Source organism: Ranitomeya imitator, chromosome 1 (genome assembly GCF_032444005.1).
Source record: "Ranitomeya imitator isolate aRanImi1 chromosome 1, aRanImi1.pri, whole genome shotgun sequence".
Classification (NCBI taxonomy): Eukaryota; Metazoa; Chordata; class Amphibia; order Anura; family Dendrobatidae; genus Ranitomeya; species Ranitomeya imitator.
Window position 1 is genome coordinate 958605804 of NC_091282.1, and position 25088 is coordinate 958630891.

General features: G+C 44.5%; 1 protein-coding gene across 6 annotated transcripts in view; it reads left to right on the forward strand.

Annotated features, from left to right (window-relative positions):
• SEC24D (SEC24 homolog D, COPII coat complex component) overlaps positions 1 to 25088 on the forward strand; it is a 155510-nt gene that overhangs the window by 24624 nt on the left and 105798 nt on the right. For 4 of the 6 annotated variants that reach the window (XM_069743752.1, XM_069743751.1, XM_069743753.1 and 1 more), the window contains 7 exons: positions 625 to 809; positions 3762 to 3873; positions 3948 to 4090; positions 10904 to 11149; positions 21371 to 21495; positions 23523 to 23634; positions 24024 to 24151. In XM_069743752.1, the coding sequence (XP_069599853.1) occupies positions 659 to 809; positions 3762 to 3873; positions 3948 to 4090; positions 10904 to 11149; positions 21371 to 21495; positions 23523 to 23634; positions 24024 to 24151 (1017 nt within the window). In that variant the 5' untranslated portion in view covers positions 625 to 658. Of the gene's footprint in view, positions 1 to 163; positions 184 to 624; positions 810 to 3761; positions 3874 to 3947; positions 4091 to 10903; positions 11150 to 21370; positions 21496 to 23522; positions 23635 to 24023; positions 24152 to 25088 lie in introns of those variants that run through there. The other 2 variants (XM_069743754.1, XM_069743756.1) reach the window with 2 other exon arrangements.

Consider the following 25088-nt stretch of genomic DNA (forward strand, 5'->3'; position numbering starts at 1 on the left):
CTCTGATAACATTACCTGTGAGCTTGTTGACTAAAGGATTAGAAATGAAAACAAGCAAAACTATTCCAGTGCTGGAATGTCCAAAGCTCATACTTCTGCCACGTCTACCTCCGAGCACACACTGCCCTCCCCTTTCATCATGTAGAGACAAAACCTCTGCCTTGCTTCCAGCGCACCAGAACGGTGATCCTTTTTGGATTTAGAAGGGGGATTTCTCTGTACATAGCTGGTATAAAGCATGATACATTGACAGCTGTCGCCATTTTCCACTGCTATTTTAGGGAGTCATTACACTTGATTTGTGTTAAGATGATAGACCCTAACCAGTGGTTGTAGATGGCTAATACTGCTAGTAGTAGCAATGTACCATATCGTCAATATATTTCTGTTGCAGGTAGAGCTGAAACTGTATTTCTGTATTATACTGTATTTCTGCTTCTTATCTTTACTGCTATCAGTGAATAGTTAAGGGAGCAAACAACCAGATAAGGGCAGAAATATTCCTCCACCTAGTTCACGCATTCAGTACATATGGTATACATTCAGTAATTATGTTCGGGGTGCCACTTGTTTGCTTGCACACTTTCTTTGATTTACAGAATACTGTTACTCTCTTTGTTATAGAGAACAGAAGAATATTTCAGCTGCTAATGAAATAATGAGCCAGCAAGGATATGTGACCTCTCCTCCGTACTCTCAACCTCAGCCTGGATTGGGGGGTTTTCAACCAGGTTATGGAACACCTGTGATGTCACCGACGTATGGCCATTCTGGGGCTGCAAACATGGTATCTCCTCCACCACAACCAGGTGAGAATTCATGTGGAACCATGAGATTTTCTAAAACAGCACTGGGTTAGGGCTAGTTTGTGTAAGACTGTAGTACCATACACATGAATTGTGTTTTACAAAGTGCCATGGACATGCCACAACAAAAATGCAAAGTCTGAACTGCTTGTATCGTAAGAGGAAATTTTCGAGATCTTAATACCACTTTTTTGCTGTTAATATTAAAAAAAAGAACACCCAAATTTTGTCACCTATCATTTTGTGTAAAAATGTACCACTTTTTACCCTTTCCCCATTTTTCAAAAGTGAGAAGAAAAGGGGCATGGTGTAGCAGTAGAGAAGGTGGCTCACTGCTTTCTGGCTGCTTTATGCCCTTCAAAGATTTTGAGATCTTACACGCAGACTGTAATTGATGCAGCACACCAAATTTAATAAAGGGAATCTGTCACCTCATTTGACCCACGAAAACTATTAATATAGGCATACAGGTTATAGACTGCTGAAAATAGTCCTACCTGTATGTCTCATACCAGATGTCTTGTTGAGAAATCATCTTTTATCACTATGTAAATTTCTTCTTCCAGGCTATGGGGAGGATGTTGCCTGGAAGATAACTGCCTCCAAAACGTACAACTTGTATTTTACATGAAGGGGGAGTTACCAGTGTGATGTATAATGGCCGCTCTCCTGATCTCACTCCAGAGCTGTGTGTGATTATAACTGACACATCTGCAGGTTCCTCTCAGCTTCAACTTCCAGCTCACAGGCTGATAGGGTTGTAATATTATTGCAATACAGCAAAACTGAGAGAGAAGCAAAAAAAATGTGTTTTCAATAATCCAAGGTTAATTTTTCCTGTACTGTGTTACTTACTTGTCTCACACTGGTAACTCTCCTTCATGTAAACCAAGCTCTGGAGGCAGAGTTATCTTCCAGGCAGCATCCTCTCCAAAACCTGGAGAAGCTTACTTACATTAAGTGATAAAAGATGATTTATCAGCAACAAGGCATCAGATATGAAGCATACAGGTAGGATTCTCCTCCGCAGTCTATAACCTGTATTCTCATATTAATAGTTTAGATAGGTGAAATGTGGTGACAGATTGCCTTTAAGGAGTGTGCACTTCTTAAAATAACTTGGTACATCTCACCCCTCCTATTGGTTTTAGACTGTAGTGTAAAACACGGGTCTAAGTAAAATACCTCCAAATAGTTTTGCAAATAGTCTTGATTTAAAAATTTCTTCAGGTATGTGCAAACGATCTGGAAGTGGCAGCCCATTTTCGCTGCGTCCAAAGCTCTGCCGTCTTATTAAGGCCGGTTTCCCACGTCAGTGGCTCCGGTACGTGAGGTGACAGTTTCCTCACGTACCAGAGCCACTGATACATGTAGACACATTAAAATCAATGCATCTGTTCAGATGTCATTGATTTTTTGCGGACCGTGTCTCCGTGTGCCAAACACGGAGACATGTCAGTGTTCGTGGGAGCGCACGTATTACACGGACCCATTAAAGTCAATGGGTCCGTGTAAAACACGTACCGCACACGGACGTTGTCCGTGTGCAGTCCGTGTGCCGTGCAGGAGACAGCGCTACATTAAGCGCTGTCCCCCCCACTGGTGCTGAAGCCGCGATTCATATCTTCCCTGCAGCAGCGTTTGCTGTAGAGAAGATATGAATAATTGTGTTTAAAATGAAGATCTATGTGCGCCCCCCCCTCATCCCCCGCTGTTCTGAAAATACTCACCCGGCTCCCTTGCTGGTGCTGCTTCCTGTTCTGGCTGCATCTTCTACTGCATCAACGGTCACGTGGTGCCGCCGATTACAGTCATGAATATGCGGCTCCACCTTCCATAGGGGTGGAGCCGCATATTCATTACTGTAAATGAGCGGCCCCACGTGACCGCATACAGGAGAAGATGCGGCCAGAACAGGAAGCAGCGCCGGCGAGGGAGCGAGCCGGGTGAGTATTTTCAGAACAGCGGGGGATGGGGGGAGCGCACATAGATCTTTATTTTAAACACAATTATTCATATCTTCTCTACAGCAAACGCTGCTGCAGGGAAGATATGAATCGTGGCTTCAGCACCAGATGCTGGTATGTGTGGTACCCAGCACGGTGCGTGTGGTACCCAGTGGGCACACGGGCGGCACGTGTGTGCCGCACGTGTGCCACACTGATGTGCCACAGAAACGCAGCGGCACACGGACACCGATAATTCCGGTTCCGATTTTTCCGGGACCGGAATTATCTGGACGTGTGAGACTGCCCTAAGTGCAGGTGAATCCGCATGTGATCACTCAACCATGTGGATTCACCGCATTCAATACATTCTATTGGCGAAACTTCACTTGCGGAAACTAGTGTTTCCGCAAGAAAAATTGACATGCTGTGGTCTGGAAAGATGCGCCGCATGTCCATCTCCACAGGTGAGCCGCTAGAGTCTGTGAACGCATAGTGGGCATGGTAATTCTTGAAATCCCTTCCACTATGCTGTAACATCTGGACACTGCACAAGTAAGCAGCGTCCAACCCGCTGCACAAGTACGCAGCGTCCAACCTGCAGCGTTTACTGATCGTCTGCCCATACCATTACTATTTTATGTACACAGTTCATTGGGCAGACCTAAATTTTTATTTTTTTGCAATCCCTCTTTCTTCTGTCTTCTACTTTTTAGCTAGTATAAGGTATAAATAAGTTAGGAGTAAGAAGTAGGAGGCAGAAGGGGAGTGAAGGCACAAAAGTCTGTATAGAAGATGAGGTCCATTTTATTTCATACTACTTACATCTTTTAGGTGCTTTGGATTAAATCTGATAAGTCTTTGAAGTATAGGCTTCAAAAACTGTATACAGTATTCTAAATAATTTGCTAAATAGTTAACCTACAATGGCAAAAAGTTGTTACAAGATTCACTTCTATCTGCTGGTCCTTACTGGTTTGTAAAACACGTCTTGTGTATGTTTCTGTAGCTGGTCTGAAGCCTGGTGCACAACTTGCATCTCCAGTTTCCTTGAACTCCCCATCTCCTACTCAGAATAACTATTATAATGGACAGAATACACCTGGAAACCTTGTTCAAAGGTAATGTGGACAATGATTAAATACAGTCTTATATGGAGCCTGCAATTCTGTGTACTCATTTACATTTTTTTCAGGCATCCAGGTCCTCCAGCCACCAGTAATGCATCTCATTCCTACCCTTCGTTTGGTCAATCTTCCACACCTTTTAACAATGCTCCTCCAGCACCAGTCCATCAGATGACCAACCAATTAAACAGTATGCAACTTGGAGGATATGGTAATTGTTATGTTTAGTAATATTACGTTTTTATTATCAATGCTCTGTCTTCCTTTAGGCTGCATGCCATTTCATGACTGAGGTATATTAGCATACACTGGGTGTGACGATACAGCATTCTGTCTAAATTAACCAGATGTCTATTTTCAGTAACCCAGGAGGAATAGACTGTTATCTATATGTTGACTTTTGAATTTGTGTTTCTGTCACGACTCTGTTGTCGGGTGTCAGCAGGACCAGAGGCTCTTTCCCTGTCCCTAACGCTAGGGACGCTCTAGCTCGCCCTGTTCCCCGATTACTTCTGATGGTGAAGACGCTGGGGCCACGTATCTTGCCTTAGCTCCTCCACATTCAGTCTGTACCTTTTCCCCACCCAGAGAAGAGAGTAGTAATTAACTGTAATACACCAACCAGACTAACATTGTGATACGAACAGGGATAAAGGAAAATACCAATCATACAAATATACACATAAACAATAGAGGTAAACTTCAGGAAATAAAGGATGAGGTTAAACCAAAGTAGGAGAAGAAAGGGAATTATCACACACTCAAAACCTAGGAACAATCACAGATAAATCCTCCAAATACCTTCTCCAATAACAACCACCAACAACCTCCAGCCATGCAGCAAAAGCTATCTCTGACAATGAATGTTAGCCAGGACCCAGCTTATATAGGAGATGCAAGTAACTAGCAATGCATAGCTGAGAGCCTTAACTCAGGAAAGCTTCCAGGAGCTCTCAACTGGGCAGATTGACCCCTGCACTGTTAAAAGAAATTTACACCATTTAATATGAAAGTGAAGTGCTTCTAATCAGTGGAGGAGTAGGAGAAATCAGACGCTGCGGTCTTCTGGCTCCTCTCTTTCGCGGTAAACTTGTGACAGTTTCTTTCTGTCGGTCAAGAAAACACAGACTTCTTGTTCGTATAAGCCTGTAATATTGACTTGTAAGCTGACTTTTTTGTAGCATATTGTGCTGGTATCCTAGATAACAGACACAGGTTAATTGAACAGTGATGTTTGCTGATATGTTGATTCCACATTGTCCAGGATAGCCAGTTTATTGACTTGCAAACAATGAAGGATGAACTATAAATAATCAAACAATGCGAGTTAACATAATCACATCTTTCTCTTGACCTCTGGATGCTGGCTTAAAGGACAGGTGTTAACTATAAAAAGATGATATATGCCTCTGTGAGATATAATTAGACAGATTCAGCCAAGATATCCAAACATCCAAAAGAACCAGAGGCTCTTTACAAGATAGCAGCCAAGACATCATGGTTCCATCACGAGGGACACAAATTTGACATTCTACAGGATGCCATCTAAGCGGACTACAGCCCCAGCTGAAAGACTACAGATCTGCTCCATTGACCATCACTGAACCATGGATACATTTGGGGTAGTCAGGATTCGGACCCACTGGTCAACTGAGCCCCATGGATACGTTTGGGGTAGTCAGGATTTGGACCCACTGGTCACCTGGCTCCATGGAGATGTTTGGAGAATCCAGGTTGTGACCTTCCGATCAACTGGCCTTGTACCTCAATGGACGTTCATCTTACTATGCTTGTCGTTACCTCCTCTGCCACAGGTGGGGTAGTCGGTACTGGAAGCTCTGAGGTCACAGCTGCTTTTATTCTGGCGAGACAGCGGAATGGTGAAACTCAATGCAAAATTGCAATCATGGGTATTTTGCTGTTACTGTCCTATTTGTGATTTGCCAGTTTTGTTAGTCAATAAGGTATTGCCACACTGTTTCACCTTCACCCTGTGTTGTCTGAGTAGCATTATGCCCACGGGGATAGGAGAGCGGACGTTCGGAGGGATGATCCCTGGTCCTTGTGGTTTCGCCTAGAGGACTAGGGCACCCGCTGACCCCCATGTCCCCACACTGGGCAATATGTGTCATGTCAGATCTGTGACTCTGCAGCTCTGCCTTCTGTTGTAGTAAAAATGCGACTGGGAATGTACCGATATGGTGTTTGTCCCAAATGCCATCCAGAAAACTATGAACTTTAGGTGTGAGCGCGTTTTGAGCTCATGATATGTCTATCGTGTAACATTAGTGTACAGTATAATGTCTTATTCACAGGCTGGAAAAACAACTGCAGAACTGCTTACATCTCACTTTTTAAACGCCGTTCTTGTACCCTGCCACTGCATCCATTCTTAGTAGTCCCCCCAGAGATAGCCAAGAGCTGTACTTGGCTGGTTTTTGGCACTCCTGATAAAATTAATTGAGTGTCTCTGCGCATGATCAACTACCACTCCATCCACACCTGAAGGGATTCAGTTATGTTGTCAGGCAATATGCGAATCCCTTCACCTTCTTCAGTCCCTATATCACAGTAGAGTTTTCCTGCCTGATATAGACCACTAGACCTCTTTATCATAGCTTGGGGCTACTCATCAGTTCTTTTGTTCCTCGGGCTTTATCTCTTTTAAGGTTCTAAGAAATACTGGATGGCTTTTTCTGAACATTACAGATAACTTGATAGCCAGTACTTTATGTGAAAGTATCTGTCCAGTCTGAACCCTTTAGGTACATCCACATTATTTGTAAGTGATCTCTTCACTCCAGAGACTTAATATTCCTTGTTAAATAGCATTCCTCACCACACGGTACATAACTATGTTATTAAATGGGTGGCAGACTTGGTGGGCACATGCAATATAGCTTTCTGGAATAATGCATGGAATGTAACATAGTAACATAGTAACATAGTTAGTAAGGCCGAAAAAAGACATTTGTCCATCCAGTTCAGCCTATATTCCATCATAATAAATCCCCAGATCTACGTCCTTCTACAGAACCTAATTGTATGATACAATATTGTTCTGCTCCAGGAAGACATCCAGGCCTCTCTTGAACCCCTCGACTGAGTTCGCCATCACCACCTCCTCAGGCAAGCAATTCCAGATTCTCACTGCCCTAACAGTAAAGAATCCTCTTCTATGTTGGTGGAAAAACCTTCTCTCCTCCAGACGCAAAGAATGCCCCCTTGTGCCCGTCACCTTCTTTGGTATAAACAGATCCTCAGCGAGATATTTGTATTGTCCCCTTATATACTTATACATGGTTATTAGATCGCCCCTCAGTCGTCTTTTTTCTAGACTAAATAATCCTAATTTCGCTAATCTATCTGGGTATTGTAGTTCTCCCATCCCCTTTATTAATTTTGTTGCCCTCCTTTGTACTCTCTCTAGTTCCATTATATCCTTCCTGAGCACCGGTGCCCAAAACTGGACACAGTACTCCATGTGCGGTCTAACTAGGGATTTGTACAGAGGCAGTATAATGCTCTCATCCTGTGTATCCAGACCTCTTTTAATGCACCCCATGATCCTGTTTGCCTTGGCAGCTGCTGCCTGGCACTGGCTGCTCCAGGTAAGTTTATCATTAACTAGGATCCCCAAGTCCTTCTCCCTGTCAGATTTACCCAGTGGTTTCCCATTTAGTGTGTAATGGTGATATTGATTCCTTCTTCCCATGTGTATAACCTTACATTTATCATTGTTAAACCTCATCTGCCACCTTTCAGCCCAAGTTTCCAACTTATCCAGATCCATCTGTAGCAGAATACTCTCTTCTCTTGTATTAACTGCTTTACATACCAAGGAAGGTGACGGGCACAAGGGGGCATTCTTTGCGTCTGGAGGAGAGAAGGTTTTTCCACCAACATAGAAGAGGATTCTTTACTGTTAGGGCAGTGAGAATCTGGAATTGCTTGCCTGAGGAGGTGGTGATGGCGAACTCAGTCGAGGGGTTCAAGAGAGGCCTGGATGTCTTCCTGGAGCAGAGCAATATTGTATCATACAATTATTAGGTTCTGTAGAAGGACGTAGATCTGGGTATTTATTATGATGGAATATAGGCTGAACTGGATGGACAAATGTCTTTTTTCGGCCTTACTAACTATGTTACTATGTTACTATGTTACATAGTTTTGTATCATCTGCAAATATCGATATTTTACTGTGTAAACCTTCTACCAGATCATTAATGAATATGTTGAAGAGAACAGGTCCCAATACTGACCCCTGCGGTACCCCACTGGTCACAGCGAACCAGTTAGAGACTATACCATTTATAACCACCCTCTGCTTTCTATCACTAAGCCAGTTATTAACCCATTTACACACATTTTCCCCCAGACCAAGCATTCTCATTTTGTGTACCAACCTCTTGTGCGGCACGGTATCAAACGCTTTGGAAAAATCGAGATATACCACGTCCAATGACTCACCGTGGTCCAGCCTATAGCTTACCTCTTCATAAAAACTGATTAGATTGGTTTGACAGGAGCGATTTCTCATAAACCCATGCTGATATGGAGTTAAACAGTTATTCTCATTGAGATAATCCAGAATAACATCCCTCAGAAACCCTTCAAATATTTTACCAACAACAGAGGTTAGACTTACTGGCCTATAATTTCCAGGTTCACTTTTAGAGCCCTTTTTGAATATTGGCACCACATTTGCTATGCGCCAATCCTGCGGAACAGACCCTGTCGCTATAGAGTCCCTAAAAATGAGAAATAATGGTTTATCTATTACATTACTTAGTTCTTTTAGTACTCGTGGGTGTATGCCATCCGGACCCGGAGATTTATCTATTTTAATCTTATTTAGCCGAATGTGATTTAGAAGAATGTGATTTCTTCCTGTTCTATAAATGCTAATTAGATGTTGTCTGCTTACAAAGTCCTGGTACATGGTCTCTACAAGTATAGGACATATAGTCCCTGGATATCCCACTAATCTCGTGTATATAAATTGGCTTGAGCCATTTTTTGTTCCCCACAATAAGAGATCTCTTTCTGTTCCACCACAGATCATCCAGTCACCCACCCTGAGTACAAACTTTCTTAGCAGCAAAATGGACAATAGCTTATGCTTCAAAGTAAAGACTCATACCATCACCAAACATCTCTAGCCCAAATAGATAATTTGATGTCCAATCAACAACTCACTAGTGTCTTAAAGTGAACCTGTCACCAGGTTTGGCCGATTAGAGATACAGCCATAACCTTTCAATGCTTATATACAGCATTCTATAATACTGTATATCTGCCCCCAACCCGACCTGCAAGAGAAGAAAAATAACTTTTATTATACTCACCTGCGGGGCGGTCCGGTCCGATGGGCGTCACTGGTCTTGGTCCGGTGCCTCCCAGCTTATTACGATCCCCGTCCTCCTGCTTGCTTTGTGTGGATGACACGTCCCTTCGTCATCCACACAGTCTCCTCGGCACAGCGCTCCTGCGCAGACGTACTTCTCTGTCCTGTCGAGGGCAGAGCAAAGTATTGCAGTGCGCATGTGCCGGGCCTCTCTGACCTTTCTCAACACCTGCGCACTGCAAAACTTTGCTCTGCCCTAGGTACCAATAAAAGTAAAATTCATTGAGATATCAGTAGGTTAAGTGTTTTTGAATATCCATATTGAATCAGGAGCCCCATATAATGCTCCATACAGTTTATGATGGGCCGCATAAGATGCTCCATACAGTTTATGATGGGCCCCATAAGATGCTCCATTCAGTTCATGATGGGCACCATAAGATGCTCCATATTAAAATATGCCCCATATAATGCTGCTCAAAGGTTACCAATGGCCCCATAAGATGCTCCATAGACACAATTGCCCCATACAGTACTGCATAAAGGTTAATAAGGGCCCCATGAGATGCCCCATAGAGATATTTGCCCCATAGAGATATTTGCCCCATATGCTGTTGCTGCGATTAAAAAAAAAAAAAAAAAAAAAATCACATACTCGCCTCTCGTCGCTCAGGCCCCCGACACTTGCAATATTCACCTCTGCACTAACGTTCAGGCAGAGGGCGCGGACTAACCACATAATTGCGCCCTCTGACCTGAGCGTCACTGCAGAGGACGCGGAAGACGGAGCGGTGCCCGGAACGTGGGACAGGTGAATATCATGCAGTGCTCCCTCTCCCCATTATACTCACCTGCTCCTGGCGCGGCCCCTGGTTCTCCGGGCGCTGACAGCTTCTTTCAGCTTTGAGCGGTCACAGTTACCTCTCATTACAGTTATGAATATGCGGCTCCACCCCTATGGGAGTGGAGTCGAGTCCATATTCATTACTGTAATGAGCGGTACCATGTGACCGCTCAACGCTGGAGGAAGCTGTCAGCGCCCGGAGACCATCGGAGATGCAGGGACCTCACCAGGAGCTGGTTAGTATGTCACAGCCGCCGATCCGCCTCCCTGGCCGCCCCCCCTCCTGGGACTGTGGCTCGAGTATAAGCCGAGAGGGGCACTTTCAGCCTAAAAAAATGGGCTGAAAATCTCGGCTTATACTCGAGTATATACGGTAAATATATTTAAAATAAAAACTAGAGCAAGCAGCCTAGTAACGTACACATCACTGGAATTAGAGTTTTTTGTCCCTACATTATGATGCTTACAGATTAGGTAACAAAAACCTGGTGACAGATTCCCTTTAAGTTTTTTTCCCCTAACATTTTTAATAGTGTTGGTATTTCCTAATAAAATAGCTTAAAAATGTCTTTGACATTGACATACAACATCTGTATAAAACTTGTGTAATTCACACTAACGCTCTGGGACACCATACTGACTGAGGGCTAGCATCGGGGTCCTGGCTTGGAATGCAACCAAACATTTACAGTGTGAAAAATCCTTTGGGTGCATCTCCAAGGATATATTAGGGGTTTATGCTTACCACTGTGTATGTGTGTCTGATAAGGGATTTGTTAATTTGTAGGGTGTAGTTTCCTCTTTTACATCTACTGCTTTCACCGTAAACACAGGTCCTCCTGGATCCAGCAGCCCTCATGGGCCTCCTACCCCAAATATGTTGGGCAGTTATCCGCCTCAGACTAGTCACATGCCTCCTGGCCTCCATTCACCTCCAGTGACAACCAGCAGTTTTAATGGCTTTAGCTCTGAGCCTCTCTTACCTCATCCCAATATGCAAGATGGAATAAATGTACATCCTTCATTTCCGCCACAGATGCCAGGTCAGCCCCCGCAGTTTGGATATCCTCCACAGAACCGTAAGTAACTTCATATCTTAGGTTTCAATGGAATCAATGCAATTTTGTCTAAATATGCAGGATTATTACGGTAATTAAGCAGCGCTGGGGTCCTGGGTTCAAATCCCACCAAGGACAACATCTGCAGTGAGCTTGTATGTTCTCCCCATGTTTGCGTGGGTCTCCTGTGGATTCTCCGGCTTCCTTCCACTTTCTAAAGACATACTGATAGGGAATTTAGATTGTGAGCCCCATCGGGGACAGTGATGATAATGTCTGTAAAGCGCTGCGGAATAAGTTAGCGCTATATAAGCAAAGCATAATAAATAAGTAATAAACTATGCAGCAAATGAGAGAGCAAATATCTATAGAAAGGTGCATAAAAGGTTTAGTTCTTGGCGCCAATCACTGTTGAATTATTTTGTTTCTTCAGATATATGCATACAATCATATTGTACAGGACAGATAATGGAGCACAGACGGCTTGGTGTTCTTGCACACTCTGTCTGCTCTCTGACATAATAGCTAGAGATGTACAAAAAACAAAAGACAAACTATATAAATAGGGATCGCCAGACATGATAAAATAGAAAATATTTTATTAAGTATCAACTACACCAAAACAATGAATAAAAACAAAAAGTCAAAAACATGACACGAGGCATGATCAACCGCAATTAGGATGACCAACCCTGTCGGGCAAATAGATGAATAATGCTATCATTGTAACTCATATACAGGACCCAGGGAAATTAAACCAAACAAGTGACATAGAAACCCCTCATAATAAATATGCTCTGTGGATCCCCTGTAGCACAATGAAATAATCAAAATATTAAAGGGAACCTGTCACCCTGTTTTTTCAAGATGATATAAAAATAGCGCTAAATAGGGGCAGAGCTGTGCTTTAAATTAGTGTATTTTTGGAGCCTTTATTCCCCACCTATGCTGCCGAAATACCTTTGTAAAGTCACCGTTTTGGGCTGTCACTCACGCTAGTCTGGTCATATGGGCGTGGTGACAGCGCTGTTTCTCCCCCACATCTCCGTTGGTGGCGTAGTGGTGTGCGCATGCCCAACAGGCGAATCCAGTGCGCAGGTGAAGGAAAAGTGCGCGATCTGCGCTATTCCGCGGTTTATCGGTGGGCGCGGCCATCTTTGTGAGGCCGCGTGTGTGCAGATGGTACTTCTCGGCTTCCCGGGGCTTCAGGAAAATGGCCACGGGATGCCACGCGTGCGTAGATGAAGATCGCGGCGGCCATTTTCCTGAAGCCGAGTTCGCATCTCGGCTTCAGGAAAATGGCCGCCGCGATCTCCATCTGCGCACGCCATTTTCCTGTCACCACGCCCATATGACCAGACCAGCGTGAGTGACAGCCCAAAATGGCGACTTTACAAAGGTATTTCGGCAGCATAGGTGGGGAATAAAGGCTCCAAAAATACACTAATGTAAAGCACAGCTCTGCCCCTATTTAGCGCTATTTTTATATCATCTTGAAAAAACGGGGTGACAGGTTCCCTTTAATAAGGCTATAATAACTGCTGTAAGATGAAGGTTAACCCCTTAGTGACAGCGCCAACTTTAACAAATCTGACCAGTGTCACTTTATGTGGTAAAAATTCTGGAACGCTTCAACAAATTCCAGTGATTTTGAGATTGTTTTTTCGTGACACATTATACTTTATGAAAATGGTCAATTTATGTTGATATGTTTTGTGTTTATTTATAAAAAAAAATCAGAAATTTGACAAAAATGTAAAAAAGTTAGCAATTTTCAAACTTTGCATGATTATCCCTTTAATTCAGATAGCTATACCACAGCAAAACATTGATAAATAACATTTCCCTCATGTCGGCTTTACATCAGCACCATTTGTAAAATGTTATTTTATTAGCATTTTAGGAGGTTTACAAATGTAGCAGTAGTTTTTCATTTTTTCAAGGAAATGTACAAAATTAGTTTTTTTTAGGGGCCTATCCAGGTTTGAAGTCACTTTAGGGGTCCCATATATTGGAAAACCTAAAACTGATACCATTTTAACACCAGCACCCCCTGACATACTGAAAACTGCTGTTGGGTAGTTTATTAACCCTTCAGGTGCTTTTCAGGAATTAATGCAAAGTGGCATGACATGAATGAAAAAGTTGATTTTTACCACCTAAATGTCGGTGATTTTTTAACAGGCCGCTGTAGCCGGCAGACTCTAAGGCCGCTCTTTGGCCGTGAATTGCCATGGCAAACATCAGGACCACACAATCATGATCTCAGGGTGCCAATGGGGATAAATAGGCAGCCCTCACATTCTATTAACTGTTATGATCCGGTGACCTTGGAGCAGCATGAAAACTCTCACTGGAGTAGGTGGTAACTATACTGACCGCAAATCCTGATCTTAACACTGCAACTAGAAGTAGCCGTGGGGTGTGCCTAACAAATCCTAGACACCTCGTCACAGCCGGAGGACTAGATACCCCTATAGATGGACATAGGAATACTATCTTGCCTCAGAGCAGAGCCCCAAAGGATAGGCAGCCCCCCACAAATATTGGCTGTGAGTAGGAGAGGAAAGACAAACTCAGGCAGAAAACAGGATTTAGCACAAGAGGCCACTCTAGCTAAAATAGGAAAGGATAGAACAGAGTCCTGTGCGGTCAGTATTAAAACCCTTCCAAAAATATCCACAGCAGAAAATACAAAAAATTCCTCCATCTAACTAAAGACGTGGAACGTATATCTGCAACTCCAGAGACTCCTACACCCAGAGCAGGAATACAATAAAAAAACAAGCACACAGCTTGTGTGCCATAGAAAAAGAAACAAACACTTATCTTTGCTGAATTGGCAGCTAAGCAGGAGAAGCCAGACAGGGATCCAACACTTCCCAAGAAACATTGACAACTGGAAAGGACTAATGAGTCCTGCAAACCTAAATACCCCAGTCAGAATTGCAATCAGCAGATACACCTGTCCAGGACTGCAGGCCAGGGACAACTGCATTACCACCTACAACCACCGGAGGGAGCCCAAAAGCAGAATTCACAACAATTAACCATTTATATGATGTAGTCATTATTGACAGCAGCATCTAAGGGGTTAAACAGATATGGACGGTGCCAACACTGATCATGGCTGATGCAGCAAATTGTCAGCTATAGTGTCCTGTAAGACTCATGCTGGTGTGGTAGTTGGAGGCAGGTATATCTCGCCCAGGTGTTTGTCCTATGTGAATTAGGCCACTCAGTATCTTCAGGGTGCTAATGGGTTAATGATTGCAGGAATAAAAGATGACCAGCTGGGGGTTTCCAGCGTCTGCCTGGGGCACACAGATTGCCTGTATGTGTGAGACAAACGTGAGTGAGAGCTTTGCTCAAGAATTGTGCGATGTTAGCTGGGTGGGAGAAGCCCCCCAGTTGTTAAGTTAGCAACGTGTTTGTTTAGTTAGTGCCGGACAGGCTAGGATTTATTTTTATGTTTTGTTTTTCTGTGTTGCTTTCACTTTAATAAATCTGACCTGAGGTCAGCCTACTTGGAAACCTGCTGTACGCCTCAGAAATTCAATGCACAAACCACGTGACCTTTGACCCCAGCAAAGGCGATCCCGGAGTGTTTTGTCACATTGTGGTGGAGAACGCGGGCATACCGTGGCACAGGCGACAGCATGGAAGACGTGGTGAAAGCCTTAGTACAGTCCACTGCCGTACAGCAGCAGGCCACTGCCGCACAGCACGAAACTAATCGCTTGATGGCCGCACAGCTGAAGGAGTTAGTGGACATGACGGTTGCAGACCGCCAACTTCTCCAACAGGTGGCGCAGCGCCTGGTGAGCATGCCTAACGCTGACCCGGAAGCAGAGTCCAGGAGGATCCATGTGAGTCGATACTGGCAAAAGCTGACTGCAGAAGATGACGTCGAGGCATACCTGACAACGTTTGAGCGGACGGCATTGAGAGAGAAGTGGCCGAAGGCACGATGGGCCGATTTGATTGCCCCGTTTCTTTCCGGCAAGGCCCAAAAAGCTTACCATGATTTGGACCCGGAGGTCGCTCAGGACTTTGAGAAACTGAAAGCTGAGATCCTGGCCCGGCTGGGTGTGATGACGGCTGTCCGGGCACAGAGGGTACATCAGTGGACATACCAGCAAGATAAACCGGCGCGGTCTCAGATGTTCGACCTGATCTACTTAACAAAGAAATGGCTGCAACCCGAGGTACTGACAATACCCGAAATAATCCAGCGGGTTGTCCTGGACAAGTACCTGAGAGTACTACCCCCAGCGCTGAAAAGGTGGGTAAGCCAAGGAAATCCCACGACAGCGGATCAACTTGTGGAGTTGGTCGAGCGTTATTCCGTGGCAGAAGGACTTCCCGACGACACCGCCAACCCCCGGTCTGTGCCTCCTCCTCGTGGAACCGGTAAGACTGTTCCAGGGACTACGGGTGAAGGAAAATCGCTTAAAACTGTGGGGGAGGAGTCCGGGACTGCTCGCACTCCGAGACCAAGAGTATTGGATGGTGGTCTCAGTAGGGGACCTGTTAGGTGTTTCCGCTGCCAAGAGAAGGGTCATGTTTCTGCGAACTGTCCTGTTACCGCTGAACCCATGCAGTGCGACGTTATAGACTCTAGAAAACGCATGTCTTTGGTTACACAGCTAGTGAGTGTGAATGCGGGTCAAAATGATACAGCGAAACACCTGTGTGAATTATCTGTTGATGGGAAAAATGTTGTGGCATTACTAGACTCTGGAAGTGTGGTGACTCTGGTGAAAGCTAATCTGGTGGCACTTCCGTCTGGTCCGTCTGACAAGTTTTCTGTGACGTGTGTGCATGGTGACACCCGCTCGTACTTAACAGCGGTCATATGGATTTCTACTCCCTATGGGTCAGTGCAGCACAAAGTGGGACTCGTTCCCGCATTGTTACAGGATGTAATCCTGGGCAGGGATTTTCCCTATTTCTGGCAGTTGTGGGAGAATCAGTTGCTCCTTTACGGTAGCTGTACCCGTGAATCTTCTCCCATGCCATCTGGAGGTCCCGAGTCCCTAGAGGAGACCCCACAGGAAGATGTTGCTGGGGAGGTTAGTGAATCTAACCTTCAGTACCCCTTCTCCGTCATGGCGGGGGAAACAGAGGAAACTGAGGAACCTCAGCGAGAGGCGGAGGCAGACAGCCATCTGGCACCCTGCCTGCCAGATTTGGGAGTCCAGGTGGATGACTTCCACAGCGAGCAAATGAAAGATCCTACCCTGACTCCGGCTAGGAAAAATGTAAAAATGATGGATGGGGTACCCGTAGAACCTGACACTAGGCTAGCGTACCCGTATATGGTTCTGGAAAATGATTTGCTCTACCAGGTAGAAAAAAAAAAGGGGAAGACACAGTGCAACGGTTAGTGGTACCCAAACCTTATCGGCGGAAGGTACTGGATTTGGCCCACGGACATATAATGGGGGGACATCTGGGGGTACAGAAAACCACTGAAAGGATATTGCATTGTTTTGTGTGGCCTGGAATACATTATGATGTGCGTAACTATTGTGAGTCCTGTCCAGAGTGCCAAATCGCGGCCCCTAAATCTCAGTTCCGTAGCCCTTTGGTACCCCTTCCTATCATCGGGGTCCCTTTTGAGAGAATTGGGATGGATTTGGTTGGGCCCCTTCCCCGATCCGCCCGTGGGCACCAACATATCCTCGTCATCGTGGACTATGCCACTCGTTACCCGGAAGCCGTCCCTTTGCATAACACAGCAACCAAGACGATCGCCAAGGAATTGGTACAAGTGTTTAGTCGGGTGGGAATTCCAAAACAGATACTCACCGACCAGGGGACTCCCTTTATGTCGAGGGTAATGAAGGAGCTCTGCAGGCTCTTACAAATAGACCCGTTGCGTACGTCTGTCTATCACCCTCAAACAGATGGCCTGGTTGAGCGCTTCAACAAAACCTTAAAACAGATGCTCCGGAAGGCGATAGACAAAGATGGGAAGAACTGGGATTACTTGTTACCCTATTTGCTGTTTGCCATTAGGGAAGTTCCCCAGTCTTCCACAGGGTTTTCGCCTTTCGAACTGTTGTACGCCCGTCGTCCCCGGGGACTGCTGGACGTCGCAAATGAAACCTGGGAAGGTCAAGTCACTCCCTTTAAAACGGTGATCGACCATGTAACACAAATGCAGGATCGTATTGCCGCTGTCATGCCCATTGTTAGGGACCATATGTTACAGGCCCAGGGAGCCCAGAGGCAAAGTTATGATAGAGGCGCTAAGGTCCGTACATTTGCACCCGGCGATAGGGTGTTGGTCCTAATCCCTACGGTAGATAGTAAATTCCTGGCGAAATGACAGGGCCCATTTGAGGTCCGAGAAAGAGTTGGGGAAGTGAACTATAAAGTGTACCAGCCGGGTAAGAGAAAACCTGGAAAGACCGCTCTGCCCTAACAGCGGATCTGCCCCGTCCGGTTTGTTCACCTACTGTACCGGAGGTGCAGGTTGCCGAGACTCTCTCAGAACGACAAAAATCTGAGGTTAAGCAATTTTTGTTACAGAACCGACAGTTTTTCTCCGAAAAACCTGGCCGGACTAAGTTGGTGAAACATGAGATTGTCACAGAGCCTGGCGTCACTGTTCATGTGAAGCCCTACCGGATTCCGGAAGCACGCCGAGAAGCCGTCTCCCGGGAAGTGAGGGCAATGTTGGACTTAGGAGTCATTGAGGAGTCGCACAGCGCCTGGTCCAGTCCAATCGTGTTGATACCTAAACCAGATGGCTCCATACGGTTTTGTAATGACTTTAGGAAACTGAATGCAGTTTCTAAATTTAATGCGTACCCTATGCCCCAGGTCGATGAGTTGATCGACCGGCTTGGTAAAGCCCGATACATTACGACCCTGGATTTAACACTGGCAGATTCCTCTGGCCGAGGTGGCCAGAGAGAAGACGGCATTTGCTACACCGGAAGGTCTGTTCCAGTATGTCTATATGCCGTTTGGACTTCACGGAGCTCCCGCAATGTTCCAGAGATTGATGGATCGAGTCTTGAGGCCTCACAGACAGTACGCTTCTGCCTACCTGGATGACATCGTAATTTACAGCATGGACTGGGAAACTCATCTCCAGAAGGTACAAGCGGTGATTGATGACCTGCGAGATGCAGGTTTAACGGCAAACCCCAAGAAATGCCACATCGGGCTTGAAGAAGCCCGATACTTGGGCTACGTGATTGGCCGAGGAGTGGTTAAACCCCAGATCTACAAAATACAGGCAATTCAGGGCTGGCCACAACCAGTGAACAAAAAACAAGTACAGGCTTTCCTGGGGATTGCCGGCTATTATCGCCGGTTCATACCCAATTTTGCAGCCATGGCTACTCCCTTGACGGATCTTACCAAGGGGAAGGGTTCCGTCATGGTAAAATGGACCTGAGCTGCTGAAGAGGCCTTCCACAGCCTGAAACGGGCTTTGTGCTCTCAGCCCGTACTAGTGACTCCTGATTTCAGCAGCGAGTTTGTGGTGCAAACTGATGCCTCTGATACTGGTGTCGGAGCTGTACTTTCCCAGGTGAGGGACGGAGTCGAACACCCGGTCCTCTATCTCAGTCGGAAACTGAATGTACATGAGCAGAGGTATGCGGTGGTTGAAAAAGAGTGCCTAGCCATTAAATGGGCTCTCGACTCCCTCAAGTATTACCTGGCCGGTAGGAAGTTTAGGCTGGTCACAGACCATGCCCCTCTCAAGTGGATGCACCTCCACAAAGACCGTAATAGTCGGGTAACCCGGTGGTTCCTTGCCCTGCAGGCTTACTCTTTTACGGTGGAGCACCGACCTGGGGTGCAGATGGGGAACGCCGATGCCCTATCCCGAGTGCACTGTTTCAAGAGTGTTCTTGCTTGACCGGAGTGGTCTGAGCAAGGGGGGGGGGGGGATATGTAAGACTCATGCTGGTGTGGTAGTTGGAGGCAGGTATATCTCGCTCAGGTGTTTGTCCTATGTGAATTAGGCCACTCAGTATCTTCAGGGTGCTAATGGGTTAATGATTGCAGGAATAAAAGATGACCAGCTGGGGGTTTCCAGCGTCTGCCTGGGGCACACAGATTGCCTGTCTGTGTGAGACAAACGTGAGTGAGAGCTCTGCTCAAGAATTGTGTGATGTTAGCTGGGTGGGAGAAGCCCCCCAGTTGTTAAGTTAGCAACGTGTTTGTTTAGTTAGTGCCGGACAGGCTAGGATTTATTTTTATGTTTTGTTTTTCTGTGTTGCTTTCACTTTAATAAATCTGACCTGAGGTCAGCCTACTTGGAAACCTGCTGTACGCCTCAGAAATTCAATGCACAAACCACGTGACCTTTGACCCCAGCAAAGGCGATCCCGGAGTGTTTTGTCACAGTCCAGCTGACAGCTGCTGGATTGTCACCTGTATGGGGATACTATTCTCTTATATCTCAGGTCAGTTAATAGATGTAATGGCTGTCATTAAGGGGTTAAATACCAAAAAGCAGCCATAAAGCAGGATGAAATCAAGATGTAATATGAAAAGCTCTGCTGGAAAGAGCAGGGATCCAAAGGGCAAAGAATACCTACATCAAGCAAGTAATGATGCCAATGGTGTGTATTGATAAGCGAGCATAATAACCTGGGTCAGCAATAAGTCCATGCATCTGGCAGGGCAGAAAACGCCCAACTCGTGTCGCCTCAAATGTATGGCTTCCTCAGGGGCTAGGGTTAGGATTGGGCTATGGTTAGGATTGGACCTAAAGTTAGGGTTGGGCTAGGGTTAGGATTGGACCTAAAGTTAGGGTTGGGCTAGGGTTGTGGTTATGTTTATGATTACGGTTAGGGTTGGGATTAGGTTTAGGGGTGGGTTAGGGTTCTGGTTAGGGTTATGGTTAGGATTGGGATTAGGGTTAGGGATGGGTTGGGGTAAGGATTGTAGTTAAGGTTATGGTTAGGGTTGGCATTAGGGTTGGAGTTAGAATTTGGGGGTTTCCACTGTTTAGGTACATCAGGGGGTCTCCAAACGCGACATGGCGCAGCCAAATTTGCGTTCAAAAAGTCAAATGGTGCTCCCTCCCTTCTGAGCCCTGCCATGTGCCCAAACAGTGGATTTCCCCCACATACGGGGTATCGACATACTCAGGAGAAATTGCACAACAAATTTTATGGTCCATTTTCTCCTGAAACCCTTGTGAAAATAAAAAAAATAAGTACATTTTTTGTGGAAAAAGTAAAGTGTTATTTTTTTTCCTTCCACATTGCTTTACTTCTTGTGAAACACCTGAAGGGTTAATAAACTTCTTGAATGTGGTTTTGCGCACCTTGAGGGGTGCAGTTTTTAGAATGGTGTCACTTTTGGGTATTTTCTGTTATAATGTCCGTAAAAAAATGGTTTTGTAAATTTTGTTGGAAAAATGACAAATCGCTGGTCAACTTTTAACCCTTAGGCTATGTGCACACGTTCAGGAATTCATGCAGAAAATTCCTGTGGAAATCCGGACATTTCTGCCAGATTTCCGCATGAAATCCGCATGCGTTTTTTTGCGCGTTTTTGCGTGGTTTTGACGCGGTTTTTGTGCGTTCTTTGCACGGTTTTTCCCAGACATTTCCCAATGCATTAGACAGTGGGAAATCCGCTAAAAAAAAGCAAAATTAATGAACAGGTTCATTATTTTTCCGCAATGCGTTTTTCATGCGGAAAAACGCACATCATGTGCACAGAAATTGCGGATTCCATTATAAATGATGGGATGCTTAATGTATGCAGATTATTTGTGGTTTTATAGCGTTTTTATAGCGCAAAAACGCTAAAAAACCGCAAATAATCTGCAACATGTGCACATAGCCTTATAAAGTTCTATAAAAAAAAATTGTTTCCAAAATTGTGCTGATGTAAATGTGTGAGAAATTTTATTTATTAACTATTTTGTTTGACATACAGTAACTCTCTGATTTAAGGATACAAAAATTAAAAGTTTGAAAATTTTAAAATTTTCAAAATTTTTGCCAAATTTCCATTTTTTTTCAGAAATAAACACAAGTTATATCAAAGAAATTTCACCATAAACATGAAGAACAATATGTCAAATAATCTCAGAATCTGTGGGAATTGATGAAGCGCTCCAGACCTTATAAAGTGACAGTGGTCAGAATTGTAAAAATTGGCTTGGTCATTAAGTACCAAATTTTCAGTCAGTAAGGGGTTAAGTAAAAATTAGGCATATGATCTTAAATGTATATTTGACTGTTCATATTGTAGAAAACAGCTATGGTGCTCAGTTGACGGGACCCCCAATGCCTTACCCTGGTGCATTTCCTGGAAGCCAACAGCAAATGTCTGGCCCACCTCAAAAGAAACTTGACCCAGATTCTATACCAAGCCCAGTAAGTCATTGTGTTATTACTACTGTATAGATATTTGTAGTGATTAGTGATGAGCGAATATACTCATTTGTCGAGCACGCTCTGGGTGTCCTCCGAGTATTTTTTAGTGCTCGGAGATTTAGCTTTCTGCGCCGCAGCTGAATGATTTACATGTGTTAGCCAGCATAAGTACATGTGGGGATTCCCTAGCAACTAGGCAACCCCCACATGTACTTATGCGGCGTTAAAAACTAGAACTCTGAGCACTAAAAAATACTCGGAGGACACCCGAGCGTGCTCGGGAAATCTCGAGTAACGAGTATATTTGCTCATCACTAGTAGTGATGGGTCTACAGTGCGTATAGTGTACGCAGGTTCAAAACTCTTTGTAAGGCTGGATTCACACGTACATTTTTTTTATCCAAGTATTGATCTGTTTTTTCATTGGTTTGTGTTTCGTGCGTTTGTCATTTATTTCTCATTCTTCAACAAAATCAAACGTAGTCTCCGCAAACAAGACTGATGTCAAGTAAAGGATGGAGGGGATGTTGACAATAATAGAAATTTCAGTTATCTTCTCCTGACTAATATTACAATACATTGTACATCTTGGTACACCACCAACCCTATGCTGAGCAGGAACGCTCATGAGCAAATGTGCAGTTTTTCTAAATTTCCACCACATTAAAAAGGCTAATTGGCAAGGGTAGAAATAGAAATGACAACACTGTAGTACAGAGCTGGAAGAATTTTTTTTCAGCAATGTTATTAGGAAATTAGATTGATAGATTTTTTATTTTTATTCTTGGATAAGGCTATATTTGTGCATTTTAACTCTTAAGTAGTGATGAGTGGGTATCCTTGTTGCTTGGGTTTTCCAGAGCACGTTCGGGTGGTCTCTGAGTATTTATGACTGCTCGGAGATTTGGTTTTCATCTCGGTAGCTGAATGATTTACAGCTACTAGTCAGCTTGATTACATGTGGGGATTCCCTAGCAACCAGGCAACCCCGCATGTACTCAGCCTGGCTAGTAGCTGTAAATCATTCAGCTGCGGCGATGAAAACTAAATCTCCGAGCACTAAAATACTCTGAGGTCACCCGAGCGTGCTGGGGAAAACCCGAGCAACGAGTATATTCGCTCATCACTACTCTTAAGCAGCTTTGCCTGTCTTCAAGAACTTGACTGCAACACTTGCATTGTGGGATGAAAACCACTTCTTTGTATGTTAGTGGACCATGTAGCTTTATCTGTTGAAATGATGAGGAATCCAGCTCAACGAGGTAGTGAAAAAAAAACTTCCTTTATTCACTTCAAATCATATTCAGTGGAGGATAAAACATCAGCAACAACATGGATTAAAATGCGATATCCATGTTGTTGCTGATGTTTTATCCTCCACTGAATAAGATTTGAAGTGAATAAAGGAAGTTTTTTTTCACTACCTCGTTGAGCTGGATTCCTCATCATTTCCTTGGTTCTTCTCCGAGTGCTCCGAGTTCCACAGGATGTCGACTATGGTGAGCTGGACTTTGTTTCATTCAGCTTTATCTGTTGTCATGAGTTTGCTCTCCTACTGTTCATTACGAAGTCAGTGAACTCAGAATGATCACCCAGCGGCCGAGTCATTGAGACTGGCACAATTCATTGAGAGGCTCTTAATGAATTTGGTGCATCTTCTCAGTAGTGTGCGCCTCCCTGAACCTCACTAGAAATGCTATTCCGGGACTGGACTAGCATTTCTACTGTAAAAACCCTCTCACTTTTTTTTGCATATCTGCTTTACACTGGGGAAACACCTAAGGTCACAATTTTTTGGCACAACTACACGTTGATCAAGAAATGTGCGACTTTTCAAAGCGTTTTGCACCATCTTTCTGACTTAAAAGCTTTGCTAAATTGGGTCCCAGGTGTCTAGGAAGTGATATCTGGGCAATAAGGTATAACAAATGCAATAATTTAGTACTCTATGCTTATCTGCCTTTTCTCACATATGTTATTGCTTAAGGAATAATTCTACTAAGCTTTTCTAAATATTTTTATAACAGATACAAGTGATTGACAATGATAAGATCAACAGAGCTGGCCAAGTGTACACCACTAATGTCAGAGGTCAGGTCCCTCCTCTGGTCACCACGGACTGTGCCGTACAGGACCAAGGTAATCATGTGCAGGTAGTTACATATCACATTGACATCTGATGTGGAGATAGTTTTCACTCTGCTGGGAGGGCTACGAGAAATGTTACTGGCTGAGTTTATACAAGTGTGGGAACAACTCTAGAGCTGACTTTCTCAGGTTTCTTTGTGGTTTCCCAGAACAGTCCTCTATTAAAGTATTGTATTTCCCAATAACACAAGTAAATCTACTATTTGGGCAGTGAAATATTGCTTTGGACAGGTTCTGTGATCTCTATGAAGAGAACCCCTCTGTTGTTAATCATGTAGTAAGTATTGTGGCGCGCCGACTGCTTTTGTTAGCAGTCTCCTGGATTGTGGGATATGATTTTGATACGCATTGGTCATAATTAAATGTCTTCAATGTTGCAGGGAATGCCAGCCCCCGTTACATTAGATGTACGACGTATTGTTTCCCTACCTCCTCCGACATGGCTAAACAGTCTCAAATTCCACTTGCCGCTGTCATCAAGCCTCTAGCTGTGGTTCCCTCAAATGAGGTAAGAGAAACTTTGGCCAGATATGTTCAAATTCTTATATAAAGCTGGTGTGACCTCATCATCTAGTTATGCGAATGTTCCCTAAGCTGTCGCAGAGAACATTTAGGATGTGAAAGGCTTCGCACATGCAGTTTAGTAAGTGTAAAAGAAAATCAGCAATAATTAATATATTTGTCACTGATCTTTGTTGATCCTGCATCCGTACAAATCCTGGTTTCCGTGTCGGGAAGTCATCAGGGTGGTATGTGAAGAGGGCTGACTGTTAAATGACTATGCTGACCCCCTTCTTTGTCAATGCAGGGGCTCTTGTCTTAATATTACGTTGTGTATTTTCCTTTTTAAGCTCTTTTAAAGGGAACCTGTCACCAGTTTTTTCATTTGTGAACCCATACCAACACCTTCTTCAGCGCCTGTGCTGCATATCAGAAAGTTGTATATTAAGCCCTGACTCTCCTGTATATCCTCAAAAAACCTTTTGAAGTGCTACAGCAAGGTATGCAAATTCAGACGTTCAGGCCTGATGAGCATCATTGCAGCGACACCTGTCTGAAGTGCTACAGCAAGGTATGCAAATTCAGACGTTCAGGCCTGATGAGCATCATTGCAGCGACACCTGTCCCTCCTCTCCCCTGCTAAACGCCATCCTCCTGCTGTGAAGTTTATGACCCGTCCTGTGTCCTCCGCGTAGCAGAATAGAATCTGGCGCCTGCGCAGTGACATCACCAGCTCGCGCAAGCGCACTTGGCTCTACCCTACTACGGGCAGAGACTAAAACCTGACTGAGCATGTGCCGGCACAAGTCTTTTCAGCTCCTGCTTACCGGAATCATTTTGCCCATATTGTTTTATTCCCTGTCGCCAGGAGTGAACTCCTCTTCTGCGATTTCTGGCAGCAATATGGGTGAAATGGTTCTGGTAAGCAGGAGCAAGAAAGACGT